This window comes from Lycium ferocissimum, chromosome 5 (genome assembly GCF_029784015.1).
Source record: "Lycium ferocissimum isolate CSIRO_LF1 chromosome 5, AGI_CSIRO_Lferr_CH_V1, whole genome shotgun sequence".
Classification (NCBI taxonomy): Eukaryota; Viridiplantae; Streptophyta; class Magnoliopsida; order Solanales; family Solanaceae; genus Lycium; species Lycium ferocissimum.
This window is the reverse complement of record NC_081346.1, coordinates 60,825,395-60,843,415: the sequence shown is the minus strand read 5'-3', so window position 1 is coordinate 60,843,415 and position 18,021 is coordinate 60,825,395. Positions and strand designations below refer to the sequence as shown.

At 34.5% G+C, this 18,021-nt stretch overlaps 1 protein-coding gene across 1 annotated transcript; it reads left to right on the top strand.

Moving 5' to 3' along the window:
- Window positions 1-13,386: 13,386 nt before the first annotated feature.
- On the top strand, window positions 13,387-18,021 carry LOC132057885 (two-component response regulator ARR2-like). Its single transcript, XM_059450476.1, has 6 exons — window positions 13,387-13,498; window positions 15,276-15,431; window positions 16,315-16,800; window positions 17,001-17,077; window positions 17,628-17,906; window positions 17,962-18,021. Exons 1-6 carry the CDS (start codon window positions 13,387-13,389, stop codon window positions 18,019-18,021), a joined length of 1,170 nt encoding a protein of 389 aa, XP_059306459.1.

The window sequence follows — 18,021 nt, the reverse complement described above, 5'->3', positions numbered from 1 at the left end:
AAACATATATGCATATATTTTCCAAAAATCATCGCCCAAAAACTTTTCTTAACTCTGCTAGAAAATAAAAGATTTTAAGGAAAATGAGCATCCTTTCCTGCCGAAATATGAATGGAAGAAGTCCATACGCAGGGAGAGCGATCGACCATATAGGAAACTGAAAAAAAAATCTGTGGATACAGGAACAAACAAGCATGGATGTTTTACACTAAATCGTTTGCTAGAATGTTTAAAACAGGGTAACGACAACAAGCCAAGCGAAGAAGAAGCTTCAGGGATAGCGGCAGAAAGAGTGTACGAAAGGGTAACAAACCCCCCTAAAGTAAAGTTTGCTTTACGCTGATAAGTTTGTTCGTTTTGCAGAGCACGAAGATTTTTTACAAAAGAAAAATTTTAAAAGACTACTAGAAGATATAATCAAGGTACCAAAGGTTGGGTCTCCACTAAACAGTATTGCATCAAGGTATTGAGACCCTGGCCTAGACTTCGCATGGCTTGCCTTGATACATTGGCTGAGTGGACGTCCAAAAATCTAAAAATTTAAAATGATGCATTGATATCGGTATTGAAATGTCGTATTCACAATCGAGTCTAGTCCTTTTGGAAGATGTGAACCCTATCGACGGGCGGGTATTCTTCCCTGGAGTCAAAAAAGGAAAATGTAAGTCTTGCCTCCAAGGTAAGCTTCATTTCTCAAAATGACGATATGGATTAAACAACCACGTGCCGAAGGCGCTGAGTCGTCATCCATAGATAGAGCCAAAAATAGGTAGCATAATTCCGAGGTTGATGTCCACAATCGTTGAAATACGAATGTGATTCCTACATTAAGATTTGCGGTAGCTATTGCAGTCTATTTCAAGTTAACGCAATCATGGTTCAGGGATAGTGGTAGTCATGAGAAAAGGCTCCGCACTTGAATATGCAATAGTTAACTTGAAAATTCGACTAAATATTGTAATTACGGATACGAGAGGTTAGTAGTCATCATGAAAGGAATATGATACGCACTCTAATGTGCGATCTACATTTGGGTATTTTTAACTATAAGTGATGTGGTCCCGAACTGGTATACCGCAAGCTTCGTATGATGATAACGATGCAGTCGACACCAGATTTGCGACAGTCACAAAGAATATGCGAAAAAGATGTGAGTCCAAATTTTCAGGAGTGGCGGATGTCATGAGAAACAAAAAAAAAGACCTTGCACTTGAAAACATGGTTTTCATTAGTAGCATCTTGCTTACGAAAACGACAACCGGACCGGGGTGTGTAGATTCGCAGAAATGTGGTATAGCCCAACCCAAATCCCAACATAAGTTATCATTGAACGATGAAAACATCTGAAAATGACGAAAAAAAAGCCGGTCAAAGTATCGTGATTATTATGCAGAGTAGATCATTTTTTCAAAAAATAAACGAAAAACACACACTTGCAGGAGAAAAGAAAGAAGACGGACAAGCATTTGCGAAAAGACGGACATAATATTGGAGAATGACTTCAATGTCAACCAAATGGCAAAATGCCATTCAGGTATGACTACATTAAAATCAAAATTTTCAAAAAACTAACACGCAGGAATCAGCATTTGGAAATGGCTGAAAGATGCCAACATAGGAGCACAAGAGCTAGACTTAAGACATGTGGATCAAACGTGAAACTTTTTCTTGGGAAACCGGTCAAAAACCTTGTACGAGAGTCAAGCTTTCTATACCAGGGATTGGAGATCACTTCAAACATCAACACTAATAAGTCCTTTCCAAAAACCGCCTCCGGTTCAAATTTTCAACCGAAAATAGCCAAAGGGGTTCCCACATAAAGGGATATTCCTTTTCGGGCTATCGAGTCGAACTACAATTGGCCTGATTCCCAAAGCCAGGGATATGTAGGCTACTCAAAATTCAAGGCTCGGCCATATTCCTATAATTATCTAGGGACATCTCGGGATAGTGTAAAGAAAACTCTTTATTTCATAGACCTCGTAGAGTCAGAACTATAAATGGCCTGAATTCTCATTTAGCCTGAGATATGTAGGAAGTCCAAAAACCGGAGTCCGGCCATACTTTTGAAATTTCGCGCAAAAGAGCTGTAATTTTTGTTATTCGGTAAACATTAGGTTTGTCAAATTCGTAGCTCAAGGATGGCCTTACCATCCTTGAATTTCGAAGGGGCAATTGTTGACACCTAATTTTTACCTCATAAAACGCGTATTTTAATTTTTCAAATTTCCCGAGTCCAAGACAGGAGTAAGGATGCCCTTAAAAATTTAAAAATCCTGAGAAAATTGCAAAAATTGACATTTAATTATTATTCTGTAAAAATTGATAATTGTAAAAAATTATGAATTATTTACTTTCATAAATATAATTCAAAAGGAAATACGTATCCCACTCCGTCTAACTCGGGAAAATTGTTAATTAAGATGACGTATGAATTACGATTTATTTTTTACCGCACTTTTCACATGCTTAAATATTCCCCGGAACTATATCAATATTAGACTTGTTTTGAAGCTAATATTTTAAATTTGCATGTTTTAAATTTTATTTGCCTAAATAAATATTTTATACGCATACGTTAATACTTAGTTTTATTTTAACTTAGAATGGAGGAGGGATTGATTTAACTCTTTCAAAACTATGGGGGAAGAAATTATTAAAAAATAGAGGATGGAAGTTTATCAAAATAAACATTCCAACCCCCCCCCCCCCACCCCCACCCCATTTTTCATTTTCCCACCCGATCTCTCTTTGACTTCCTTGGGGGCGATAATGGCGACTGACCTAGGGTTTAGTCGCGGTTCGATTACAGCCTTCTCCATGGCCATTTTGGGCTCGATTTTTTAGGGGTTTTTATCCTCATCTCTAGTTCTATCGATTACCAGGTTTAATACAATTAAAATTCATATTTTACTCCTAAAATCAATTAATTCTAGGGTGTTACTCAGGCTATGTTTGTAGTAGGGTTGCCATGGGCAGGACCTCGAGTCCTTGGCCATCTTGTGCACCCTACCACGTGTGAACACGACCAAGGGGAAATTCCCTAGAAGCCCCATCCCATTTGAGTACGATTTTAAGGATTCTTATCTGTTTAGTACTATTTGTTACCGTTTGATTTGTTTTTATTCGTCCTAAGTTTACTATTCGGTTACTTTCAGAATTTTAGGGATTTTGAGTTGGATATTTCGCACAATTTGGCTGGATTTTTGTTTGTATGTGTGAGGTGTATAATTTTTTATTGGATAATGGTACTACCTGTACAATTTTGTTACAAAATTCTTTACCCTATGTGGGATTTTTGAAAAAAAAAATTGAATTTAAGGTGGGAAAATCTGTTTGAATGGAATTTTTCTATACCTTTTTTATCCCTAAAACCTATTTGGAATTGATATAAATATTAGGTCTTGTGACCATTTGAAGGATCCGGATTTTTCTTTTGCTCAAAAAAAAAAAAACTCTAAGTATAAAATCCTACAAATACTACTACACTAACAGAATATTCATATATACTATATATACTACACTAGTATACAAAAACAAGACTAGATATTATCTTATAAGGTATATGCTATTCTAAAAGAATACAACTACTTCAAAAAGATTGCTAAAAGGAAGCTGCTTTATGGTCATTGTTGATGTTTGGTGTTGAAGCTTGATCCAATCCCCCCCCCCCCCCCCCCCCCCTTTGATCTTTTGGTTGCCCCATAGAAAGATACTAACCTCTTCCCCACTTTTTCATATTTATTGTTTTCAATTTGTTTGATGCATTGTCTACCTTTATGTGATTCTAAAATCATTTCCAGATTTCATTTAAAGAACTTAGTGTTTGTGTCTATTTATATGTGACTTTATTTTAAATCCTATTGGTACAAGTCTTGGTTAGTTACTGTTTCATTGAAAGTTTAAGGCTGCCATGATGTAATATGGGTGTAATGAAGTTAAAAAGGGGAAAGAAAGTTTCTTTAGCAATTAAATATTTAAGTATTAAGGTTTATTAGGTTTAAACTGAGATCATGTGTTCACTTTGGACCTTGTTTATTGCCTCATATGTTAGTTTTAAAGGCTAGAGAAGAACCTCTTATATACTTCTTTGAGACAATCAGTTGCTGTTTTCTGTGTTTCCTGAATATTTTTTGGTCCTGTCATGGTTACCTAGTCTGCTTTGTAGCTATTGGATGGTTCTTAATAGAGTATGGATTACTTGGTTGGTTTTTGTGAGTGACTGTCATATGTTTATCATCTAAACTGCTTAAAGCTCTAAAGTAAGCCTGTTTCTTGTATGCATTAATCATTAGTTAAAACTTAGTCAAAAAATGGTAACTGGAAAGTGATAGGAGCATCTCTGAGATGGTTAAGTGATCATCAAATGAAACTGGCTTCAAAAGAATGAAATTAAGGCTTTATTCTTTTTTTTTTTTTTTTAAATTGTTCATGTGCACCCCTGTTTCTTTCTGAATCTGCCTTGTGTGATAACTTCCATGACCTTCTAGGACTAGTTAAGATGGAGAGAATAACTCTGAAAGATCAATATATTATGCTTATACTCTTATTCATGTATATTTGAACTTAAAAGGTGTTAAACTCCTGCTTGTTTGATATTATGGATGTTAGAATGTGTTCTCAACTCTTTAGGATTATTTTCTTTCCAAACCTATGAAGAGTGACTTCCTAAACCCTTGATTCTCTCTTACTTGACTTGAATAACATGCTAAGACTATAAGAAAGTGATTCTTTGTCTGCTTTTATAACTATTTGCCTTATTGAATATGTCTTTGACATTCTGTAACTTGGCTAGACATCTGAAAGATGGAAATGACTTTGTGCACTTGTTTGAGGGACACTAGGATCGTTAAATGCAAACTGGAGACTCTAAAAAGAAGAATTTGTTTAAAATTAAGAACTGGATGGGTCTCTAATTTGCCTAACTAGTTTATTAGAAGGATTTGAATATCTTTGGTCTTGTGTGTGCATTAATCTTCCACCTAAGCCATTGCTGGTATGATCTGATGAGAATGCCTTTGCCAGACAAGTTCTAAGTATCCTCCTTATTTTCCATATCATGTTGATACTCACTCAGATAAAAACTAGAGTCTGCTCCCCTCTTGTTGGTCACTTTCCTAGGTCTGTTGTTGTATTCTGTGAGATTTATTGTTGGTTGTGAAACTAGAGTTGGGAACCTGATAAATTTTTGATCTTGGAATACCCTCTAAAGGTTGTAATGAAGTTGAAAATGATATTAAAACTTGGAACTATTTCTTGTTTGAGATTCTATGTTGCCTTATTTGCTTTGAATTTGATCTGAATCTTGGCTTGTCATGCTCATGTTGAGCTCATCTTCATGATCTGAGACTGTTGTTCTTCTTATTTGTGACATAAACTTGTAAAAATGGTTTCAAATCTTCTCTTAAAAATTGGTATGTTGAAGACTCTTCTTTTTTCCTAAAAGCTGTTTACCTGAACCTGGAATGTTGATATGGAAACTCTGTTAGTTCCGACAATCTTTGAAAAGTATTTTTGACTTTCTTGTCCTTGACTCTGTGACTTTAAATGATTTAGGAGAAGGGTTATCTTGTGGCTGCTATTTTGTTTGGTTTACATTGTGAATTGCCCTCTTGAATCCTATCAGTTATTAGAAGCCTAAAACATGGCCTCCTTGAATTTACCTATTTAAATGATAGGGAAAAGGGTCAAATATACCCCTCTACTTTAGTTTATTGGTTAACTTTACCCTCCGTAGGTCAAAGTAGTCAAATATACTCCTCCCGCTATAAGTTGGGGCCAAATATACCCCTACCGTTAGCAAAGTTTCACAAATACCTATCATTTCTAACACATTCCCACATAAGCAAGTCTAGTCATTGGAATTGGGTGACATGGACGTCACATGGCATTTAACTTATTCTATGTGGTGCCTACGTGGCAATTTTTTTAAAAACAATCTAGAAAATTGATTTTTTTTAAAACAAATCTGAAAAAAATGGCTTTTATTAAAAATCTGAAACTTTTTATTTTAATAAAACCCGTTTTTTTTAAATATATTCTCGGAAATTGGATATTTTAGTTAAAAAATCTTAAATTGATTTTTTTTAAAACTGTAAAGTATTTTATTTTTAAAAGTGTCCTAATTTTTTTTTGAAATCTGGATTAATTTTTAAAAAATACAAACACTGATTTAAAAAAAAAATCATTTTTCAAATTTTTTAATAAAAAAATAATTTTCCGTAAATCTTTTTTTTTAAGAAGCGGGTTTTATAAAATAAATAAAATTCAGATTTTTAATAAAAGCCATTTTTAGTAGATTAGTTTTTAGAAAAATCAATTTTCCAAATTGTTTTAAAAAAAAAAATTGCCTCGTAGGTACCAGATAGAATAAGTTAAATGCCATGTGGCGTCCATGTCACCAATTCCAATTACTAGACTTATTTATGTGAAAATATGTTAAATATGAGGGGTATTTGTGAAACTTTGCTAACGGTAGGGGTATATTTGGCCCCAACTTATAGCGGGAGGAGTATATTTGATTACTTTGGCTAACGGAGGGCAAAGTTAGCTAATAAACTAAAGTATAGGGGTATATTTGACCCTTTTCCCTTAATTATAAGACTAATAAGTGGCATATTTGTTTAAAATAAGGGCCTTAAAGACCTGTGACTTGCCTGGTTAGTTTATTTTTCTTTTTAGGAAATTTGAAGTCTGAATATTGTATGGATGTTGATTATGTTACTCTTGAGGATTTTTCTAAGAGGAATAAAGGAATAGGAAGTATGAGGAGGTTGTCTTTCTTGACTGGTTTGTGATTTGCATCTGATAGTAGCATTGCTCATAGTTGCTTGGTTTTCTTGGTCTAACCTTGCTATCTAAATGGATTATCTAAATGGATTAAGTATAGGAAGCATGAAACCTAATCTAATGATAAGCTCAGGATTCTTTTTCCTATCCTTTCTATGTGTCTGCTTGTTGAAACTTGTTTCCTATGTCCCTTGCTTACTGTTGAACTATTCTATGCTTTAACAAACCAAGACTAAACTAAAAGGAGATTAACATAAGCTTTCTTTGTTCACCATATGAATATTTAGCCATTTATGTGCTTTGCCCTTAGCTGTGTGCTCACTACAGACTGCCTATCGCTGTTTGCTAGTATAACTTCTACCCTTACTTTCTTTATTTGAACTAAGACATGTCTAAGGAGATGTTTGAACTCAGAATATTGCTATGAACCAATCCTAGCCATGGTTTAAACCCTTTTGGGATCTGTAACAGCCTTTATATGAGTTTTTCCTATCATTTGTGACCTGCCATGACCATTCTTTATGGCTTAATGAGACCCTATTTGCTCCTACAGTTGAATTGGACCAGTTTGTTTAAGTTTAAAGAACAAGACTGAGTATAAATCATTAGGCCCTGTCAGTGTCTTCCATGAGGTTGTTCATATGCTAAGATGATTCTAGTGTTGAGTTGAGACTTTTGTGAATTATGATTGAACCTAAGCTAGAACTTCAGAACCTGGGGAGTCCCTTAAATCTGTGACTTATGTTGCTTGACATCTGGACCTATTAGGTTAAAACTGACTTAGAAAATAACTTCAGACCTTGAACTTGTTTCCTTGACATCTTTTTTTTTTATAAAATGATAAGAATTGAAATGTCTTCTACCATTAGTTTGATTTGTCAACTGTTTTGAGTGAGTTCTTTTCAAAATCTAATTGACTGTAACTTGAAAATTTGGAAACTGAAGAATATTGAGACTAAGCCAGCTTTTTCCATTTTTTGCTCGAATTTGTCCTCTACTAATCATAATCCTAGGTGATAATTCCCCTCTATATCATTGTTCTGCACTAAAGAAATTGTAATTTATTGTTGCTTGTGTAATGATTATTGTAATTTTCATTTTTTATACTTAGTTTAATTCATGAATATCTACTAATATTGCGCATACCCATTTTCATTTTATCCCATTCAAACCCGTTGGTGGGTCCCAATGGGGCTCACTAATCAATCTAGATCGAGTCAACCTCTACCTTGGAACAAAAAATGGAGCATACGTTGGATTTAAGATGAACCCGATTGCAAAAATAATTTCTTCTTGGGCTTGGTCGGCCCAATCTCTCTATCTCCATTTAAATTATGTACTTTAAATTGTTACTTGCCTAATTATTGTGCCAATTGGAACCCTTATGAGATTGTCATATTTTAAAGTCGCCAAAAAATGAATTTGCAACAAAATTAAGACATAGTTGTAAAGCATTAATGCAAATTGGGAATGATTTTATTCAAAAGGACCAAAACTGCCGACTTTGTAAAATTTGGGACTGATTTGAACATTTACGAAAATCTATGGACTTGGACGTGTGGACTGATTTGGACACAATTTGTGAGACTAATTATGATTATTTAGACTTAGGGTAAAACATAAAATTTGACTAAAGTTTGGCAAAAGATAGAATAAAAAATGGGTTTTATATATATATATATATATTTATTATATATATATATATATATATATATATATATATATATATATTATGGACTATATAGTATACCTAAATTATTTTCTTAAAAAACTATTTTCCTGTACACTAAAACATTTTTCCAAAACTATTTTTTGGGTGGACTTATGTAGAGTCCTATTTGGGCTAAGAGCCTTCGGGTATTAGCCTAAGCGTTTTAGTCTAATAGCCTAAACGCCCAATTTTGGGTAAAATTTTACCACTTTTTGATTCTTGAAAAGTGACATTTTTTGCATGAAAGACTAATTTCTATTTGCGGAAATATAAAGCATAACTATTTTTATCACAATCAATTTATATCTACATAGACATATTATTAGAACCCGTAGGTCAACCGTATTTTACAGATCCTTAATATCGGGGTGCATAACACCTTTTTCGGGGGATCACCAGAACCCTTACCCATACTTTGATTAGATTAGGATTCTTTTAAGAATTAACTGCTTTAAATGAATCCTTTTCAAACTGGTTTTCCTAATTTCCTAAAAATTAGGTGGCGACACTAAAATAAGTCCATTTAGAGCACTATCCACGTAGAAGTATATTTTTTTCTTTTTCTCGGTACGATTGACAACCTCCCAGGGACACTTTCCTTTTTAAATGAGGCAACTGCAAATAAGAATCGGAAAAAATAGAATTTCTTCACCCGTAAGTACTAAACCCATTTTATTAGGACTAAAACAGTAGTGACTCTACTCGGGAGAAATCTCGGGTGTGTTTTAGTCTGACAATAAAGTGAGTTGAACACGTACGTTGATTTTTTAACCCAAATCCCCTTTTTCACAGGGACTTTTTGCCAATTTTTTTTGAATTTATGATATAAATGAATTGACCTTTCGCGGAAACTTAAACTTTTTTAGCAAATAATTATGATAATCACACATTGAAGCTCGTAAGTCAACCGTATTCTACAGCTCTTTAATACTAGGGTGCGTAAAACCTTCCCTAGGGGATCACTAGAACCCTTACCTCGAACTTTGGTACTGAAAGATTTCTCTCTTGCTTGAAAAATCTTTTACCCGATTTTCCTAATTTTCCTTAAATAAATTAGGCGGCGACTCTAAAAATATAAAATCCAATTAGAGTACCAACAACCTCTTAGTAGCTTTTATGCGCCCGCGTAAAAGTGAACCGTAACAGATGGCAACTCTGCTGAGGATTTTCTAGGTTTTAACAATAAGAGTTTCTGTATAATGTGATTTTAACTGTATTATTAGCTTATCTGTTTAAAATTCCGCAACTTTGAACTGTCATGCATTCATATCATAAACTCCGTCACTCCTGGCAAAAAGCATGGTTTCAAAGAGGACACACGGGATCACGGTCTAGCCTTCACCAAAAAATCTGAAACACCCTTTCTTTGGAACACGTTGAATGTTAAGTTGGTGTGCGGTCACCCAACGGCCGATAACGGTTCACCCCAAGTAGTCCGCTCGGGTCCAAGGTCAATTCGAAAAGCCCGCTCTTGCATATGCTTAGGTTAGAGCTAAGCCAAATCCAAATATGAAGTAGACTAGGTGGTTTGAATATTTTAGACGTATCCAAACCTGATAGGAAGACTACCCCGTGACAAGTATGGTCTACGACTCGAAAACGCCGCATCTCATATTATGTGCTATTTTAAAACATGTAATGTGCCTATGAATGGAACCATTGCTTATTAGGGTGGAGGGGGGGAGGAATTAACCTTAGCTTCTGTTTTGTAGATGTCGATCAGTTTGAATTTTGACATGGTTTTAACTACACCAGAGTTGCTGCGTATTTGGTGGGGTCAAATGCCTCCGGATGAGAAAAAGGGGATTTCATGTCATTTAGGAAATCTGACATCCATTATGAGTATGACGGGTTGCAAGGAATTAATAGAAGTAATTACCGGGTTTTAGGACAGAGATAGGATGATTTTTTGATTTGGGGATAACGTCGAGATGACGCCTACCTTAGAGGAGTTCAGGGATGTGTTGACTAGCGTAGGCTCGGGATTGAAAAGAAGAAAGAAAACCGATCAAAATGCCTTAATCCTAGAAAAACCCACCTACTCCCAAAATTACAAAATACTTTCCTTAAACTTCGCCAGTTGGGCCCATGGTCCAACCATACCCTTTAGAGAGTTATACAAAGGTTTGGAAGCCTAAGTGGATTTGTGGAACATCCTGGGAAGTTCAAGACTTATGCTGAATGGACGACCACCAGACCTTTACCTTTCGTCATTTGCTTTCTGGGAACCATGAGTTTTCCTAAAGATTGATCATTAGCCATAGACACCCGAGTCATTTCAATTGCCTATGCCATCTTCTACGGCATAACCCAACAAAACGAAACTAAATACTTTGACCAAATACCAATTATCCTAGCCGACTTGTACTGAGCCTTAAGCCTCTGCGGAAACATTACAAATACTTCCAAGGTTGTAACCTACTCCTATAATGGTGGATCCTTAAGCATGTGATCAAAGTTAGGGGTGAACAACACCTAAGTAAGCCAGCCGAAAGGGATGGCCTTCTGGATTTTTACCCGAGCTTCGGGGAACAAAACAAAGAAAGTTGGACATTCACCTTTTCCAAGTTGAATGAAGAAATCATCCAATGGATGTTCCATGACTTCGTGTCCGATAAAATTGTGGTTAAGGGTAGAAAGTGTCCGTTCTTACTGCTTATGGGAATCCGAGGGATTCGCCCTTACTCGCCTGCTAGGGTCTTGAGACAATTTGGGAGGATTTAAGTCGTACCCCAGGTCAGAGGCATGGGAGATTTTATCATTGACTATGACTACGATAGACCGCCAAGGGCTTTAGATTGCATACGAGAATGGAAGGGTCGCATGATTTGGGGTCCTGATACCTTAGCCGAAGATAGGTTTCGTCCAGGTTGTGTTGTGGAGTATAAAGATTAGTTGAGGGCCGACTTACAAGGTACCCTTCCTCCCAGACCTATTCTTTACAGTTGTGTGCAAGATAAGGATTCGCAAGCTGAGATTCGAACCCGTTTTGTTCAAAGGAGAGTTGACGACAGAGATACCAAATATTTGGAGAAGATCGAGCATGAAAAAGCCATCATAGAGAGTTTGAGACATGAGTTGGAGCTTACTAATGACTGTTTGGTTAAGCTCTATGATGGGATGAAGAAGACTTTAGATGACGTTGCTCCAATGACTTTCAGACAGAAGGGATTTCTGATGGAAGCTACTTTGACATCGGCCCATCTTCATATCCAGACTACCCTCCAAAAGGCAAAGAAGGCCAAGACCGATCGGGATTCATCATCCACCACAGGAGGGCGCTTTTGCTGATTTACTTTATGCACTGTCTTTACTTTATATTTTGTACCCCTTTGGGGAAGAATATTATTATTAATGATTATGAGGCAATGGTTTGATTCAAATGGCACATTTATGTTTCAAACGATTAGTATGCTTAGGAACGCTAGTAGTGTAATTTTATAAAGGCGATTTATGTGACTTACTTGCTTTCATATGTTTCGCTTAAATGCTTAATTGATCTCAAGTACCGTCCACTCCCCCAAAGAAAAACAATGAACAAAAATACCCGTACTAAGTCTAATAACCTTCTCAGAATCTGAAGATGAACACCAAGAACGCACCAGAGCTGGAAGCTATGAGAAAGAATGAGGTCTCTCTTCACCGAAAGATTCAGGACCTCGAAAAGTAAATCCGAACAGTTAAGGCCAAGATCAAAGAGGCTGATGAGTTGATGGATTCGGCGGAAAGTCCGCCCAAGGAACCAACTGAAACTCAAGGAGAGAATGTCCTGGACAAAGGGAAAAATCCTCCCCGAATACATCCCGATAATGGAAGAGTCTGAGGAGGAGGAAATGGAGTTAAACCCGCGGGAGCCTACTTGGTCATCAAGAGAGGCTGCCTCTACTGTACCATTAAGCCTAAAAAGGGAAGGGACTTCTGCCGCGCCATCAAGTCCCAGAGGAGAAATGAATTGACCTTTCGCGGAAACTTAAACATTTTTAGCAAATAATTACGATAATCACACATTGAAGCTCGTAAGTCAACCGTATTCTATGGATCTTTAATACTAAGGTGTGTAAAACCTTCCCTAGGGGATCGCCAGAACCTTTACCTCGAACTTTGGTACTGAAAGATTTCTCTCTTGCTTGAAAAATCTTTTACCCGATTTTCCTAATTTTCCTTAAATAAATTAGGTGGCGACTCTAAAAAATATAAAATCCAATTAGAGCACCAACAACCTCTTAGTAGCTTTTATGCGCCTGCGTAAAAGTGAACCGTAACACCATTCACCCCATCAAGTTATAATCGAACCTCCGGACCTCACGAAGTGGACGAAAATCAGAAAAAGGTTTGTTCACTCAAAAGTCAACTGTTGGTCAAATGCTTTCACTTAAGGATTCTAAATCCTTCAGTTTTCACTAGAAACGCTTTCAAAGAAAATGAGTACTCTCACAGATCCATTAAGGGTCAGAACTCATTTTTTCGCATTATTAAAAGTATTTTCTTAGAAAATAAATTTAAGTAACTAAACACTGACACTGAAAAATGATTTCATCAAGAAAACATTTCCGTCCATATAAACCCCTAAAAGAAAATAAAAGGACAAAAGTATATCCTTGTCTTGACTCAAGGAAGAAAATAAATAGAAAAATAGGTCAATAAAAAATATTCGTATGGTCAACACTCAACATGCTCACTAGTCAGTATAGGATACTATATAAGTAGGATTCAAGGGGAAAGTTCACGCCGCATCAAAGCTTCAATTAGTCAACCTACCAAAAAAGTTAAGCATTTTACTGATAAATTCAGCCTTTGTACAACATTTTTTTAGTTTCTTGTTTCTCCTCCTTGTTATGTCCGGAGCAAAAAATCTTCAAATAAATATTGAAGGAATAGATAGTCAAATGGCGGCACCTTTTTATGGAATGATAAAAGAAGTTCGTGTGATGCTTGTTGATAACGACAAAGAGTTTGTTAATGAGATGGTTGATTTGCTAAAGTCTTACGACTATAAAGGTAAAAATAGAGACATCTCTAAAAATATATTTATGGAACTTACAACCTTTGTTTTTTTCATATAATTAATTTCTGTGTGATTTTTTTTAATATGAGATTTAATTGATGTGATGCTTGTTATTGCACTTGTGATTTTAGCATTAATTTCTATTTAGATCTTATTTATCTTGTAATTCTTGGATTTTCTTTCCTTATTGTCATAACATTGTTTCTATGCTTGTTTATGTTGTTTACTCGTTAATAAATGAGTTTTTTGTGGTTATAAAGAATCAAATTAAATTCTCTACTTTTTATTCTTGTTATAAACATGCCAGACACTCGATTAGCTTCCTCCATAAAGATGTATATGATTTTACAAAGGGGTCAATCGTTTTATGTTAATATTTGTGTTGTTCCAATTTTATCGAATGTTCTTGGATTGGACATAATTTATTTCAATCATTGAATTCATTTTATCAACTTACATATGTGTTTTACACTTGGTATGTTTTCTGGAAAAATGGGGGAAATTGTTCTTTGTCAATTGTCCTAGAATGGCCGAGAGTTAAAGGAGAAAATTAATTAAATCCCTCAAAAATGATTTTGAAGGTGTAGATCTTTAATTTTGTAAATTTATCAATCATTTTAGAAAAATATAAATTCGCCTAGATGGTGGAGGCACAAGATTAGGGTAACGGGAGGAGAGAGAAAGAGTAAGAGAATGGCATAGTTAAAACCCAATCTAAATATCATTATTACTGACATTGAGATAACTTTTTTTCTTGACTTTATTGGATGTTGACAAAAAAAAGTGGGAGACCGGATATTCATTAAAAAAATCCTTTCTATTTATTTTAATTAAAATTTTCCCTCTTATTTTCATGGAGCGTTTTTTCCTTTTAAAAAAAAAAAAAAAAAAAAAAAACTTGCATCATTAAAGAAGTTTTCTAGAATATACACCTGTTATTTCATACTTCTGACCCCGCGTGTGCCATGAAATTTAAAATATTGCAATTCTATTATTTTTTTTCTTAATTTGAAATAAGTAATTTTGGATCTATTTTAATGGCTGCTTTGCAAATATTATTTTTTATTTTGGTTCAATTTTAATGGTCATTCAATCACTTCCGCTAATTCAATTTGTGAGGATATTAAACAATTTTTAGAATATTTGAAAAAGGAAAGTAAATTTACTATAATTATCTTACCCAAAAAAATTGGCATTCAGTGGGGATTTTCTTGAGCTATTTCACCCCACCAAGAAAAGTGCTATAACTGACAATTTCGATAAAGTTTAGGTATTTTTTTAATATCTTTTCCCTTATACTATTGATGTCAAGACTTCAAAGATCTTTACTAGAATAATAGATAATTCAAATCGGAATAACTAAAATTTATAGAGAGATACGTTCCTAACTTTTTTCTAAATCTTCTAAAGCATATCCATGAAATAAGATTATCTCAAAAATTTGTGTATGCTATATCTTGTCAATATGTCATTCGAATAAATTGGAATAGAATCTTCAACAATATACTCCTTTATGATCTTCACTATTCTATATAATCCTATTATTTATCCTACATAATAAATAGCTTTTTTTGCTAACCTGTCTGAGATTGCACACATTGATTGTAATATAATGTGATATGTACAATAACATAAACTAAAGTGTAGCAATATAACATGAGAATTTATTGAGTAATTGTACGAGAAATAATCTGATCCTCATGATAATTTTGTCTATCATATGTATTTCCTTCCATGTTTTTCACTAACTTTCAAAGTGCATTAATACAGTGACGACGATTGATATGGCTTCGGCAGCAAAAGCAATGTCAATGTTGTCCAAAGGAAAGGAAAAAATCGATGTGATGATAATCAATGACAATTCACCTGATTTTCCGTCCTTTCAAATTTTAGCTCAAGCTGTAGCCTTGGATATCGTTTCACTCTGTAAGTATTTATTCTATTCTTCACTTATGGCATCTACCGTTATAGTGGGTAAAGTAAGTTATTTTAATTAATACACTACAAAAATACATTTGTCTATAAAATTCATTACTAATCTGTCGTTAAATAATTTGTACCTAATTTTATTTTTTTTTTGTATAATCCACCATTAAATAGGATTAGCGATAAATGTTTGTTATTTTAGCAACATAAGTTATCCATCACTAATTCCTAATTTTTAGTATATGATAAGCGGTTGTTTTGTAACATTACTATTATAATGAATAAAATTTCAGTGAATATACGTGAAATTAACTAGTTACATAATGTCTAGAGTAATGCGGCATGGATATGTTATAGACTTTAGTATTACTATACTGAGTAAATTCAGTTAATTTGATCAACAGACTATAGAGAAAAGAATTAACTATAGAATTCATCGCTAAATAGTTTATAGCTAACATGATTTTTTGATAGTCCGTCGTTAAACAAGATTAGTGACATATTTTTATTGTTTAGCGAAAGAAGTAATCCTGAAGAGGAGCCTTGGCGTAACTGGTAAAGTTGCTGCCATATCGGCCAAGGTCACGGGTTCGAGCGGTGGAAACGGCCTCTTGCGGAAATGCAAGGTAAGGCCGCGTACAATAGACCCTTGTGGTCCGCTTCCTTCCCCGCGCATACGGGAGCTTAGCCAGACGGCCGCCCTTTTTTTAGCGAAAGAAGTAATCTGTGGCTAATACTTTTTTTGTAGTGATATGATAAACACTTGTTTTGTTACAATATTACTATTATAATAGATAAATTCAGTGAATATACGTGAAATTAACTATTCACATAATCTATAGTATAATTCAATTCTAAATGCTAGTTTCTCGAAATGATGCAGTTGTATGTGATGAACACAGTGCACTCTCAGCAAAGAAGGCTTTGAATGATGGAGCTTCCCTTTGCCTGAAAAAGCCAATTCACGAGGAAATTGTAAAATATTTGTGGCAATTTGTATTGAGGAAAAAAATACAAAGAGAGAAAGTGAGAAAAGGACTAGAAGAAAATGGAGATCAGATGAATATTGGTGATACTAATGATGTTGGTAATAATGATAATATTGTTGGAGATGAAGAACAAGCTAGACAGAAGAATCTGTCTAATACTAAGGAACTGAATAATAATATTCATGAGGCTGAAAATAATGTTGTATCTAATGAAAAATACAAGCTAAAAAGGAAGAGAGGTAGAAAAAGCACAAAAGAGATTAATGAAGGAGAGAGCCAAAACAGTGCTAATAGGGCTGTTAGGAGAAAGGTCTACATAGAATGGACTGTGGATCTTCATGCCAAATTCATGGAAGCTGTGCAACTACTTGGTGAAGGAGGTAAGCTTACTTCAGTATTAATTAATTTTCTGGACAATTTGATTATATGGAGCAATATGAACAACGAGAATTCATATTTATAGCTAATGTCAACTTGTTAGGAATTAAGGCGTAGTGATTATTGTATTTACATGTACATCTGCTTGATCTAGGAATATTGCAGTTATTAAATTAAAGTTACATTCTTATGGAACTTGTAGGATGTTACCCGAAAGATATTCTTGAGGTGATGAATGTGCCCGGTCTTACTAGGATACAAGTTGCAAGCCATCTTCAGGTACATCCTTAATTTTTTATTTTTTTTTTAAGTGGTAAATTATGTATCATTTGTGTGTCTTTGGTACGGGGAAATTTATTTTCCAAACAAATATTTTTTATAAAGTTATTTTCTAGTATTTGATTACTAGAAAATAGTTTTTCTTTGAAAGATTTTTCATTAAACACTTGTGAGAGAAGTCATTTTTTTCTACAACTATCTTAATTTTGATTTTATATCATTTCTGCCTGTAATATTTGGACATTATTATCAATGTGTAGTACTCAAATGTTTTATCAAAGCACTCACTAATTAAAGAGGATTTGCCACAGACTATTGTTGCATGTTTAGTAGAAGTTATTATTTGCTCATTTCTATCTTTTTTGCTAGTGACTATTCAATGAAATAATATTATTGTCAGTCTAAAATTCATAGTATTTCAGAAGATTTTCATCATTTTTCTATTAGAAATGACTTATGCTATTTCAAATACACCTAAATAACAAGGAATTCTGATAAAAATATTCATGGTCCAACTCTTCTTCATTTTTTTCCTTCTAACACTTTTCAGAAATGTCGTAGCAATAATTGGAAAGCTCCAAAAGAGAGAAAATTTATTCGTCACCGATCAGGTCAAGAATTCACAAGTGGTTCTCAACCAAGAAGTAACCTCAGAAAATTTGGGGCAATGCCTCATCTTCAAACAAATCTGTCAAATATACAACAACAACAATGTAACCCAGATCAAACCCAGAAAGGCCCAGAGTTTTTGTTTCCAGCACTAAAGAACAACGTTTTTGTTAGAGGAGAGAGTTCAACTCAGCAACAGCTATATCGCCCACAACTTCAGGTTCAACCCCACTACCTTAGCATTAACAGCTCATTCAATAACTCATTCTTTTCAGCCCAAAATAATGTTGGTGGAGAGATACAACAACAACATGGAGCATTATTTGGTATGCTAA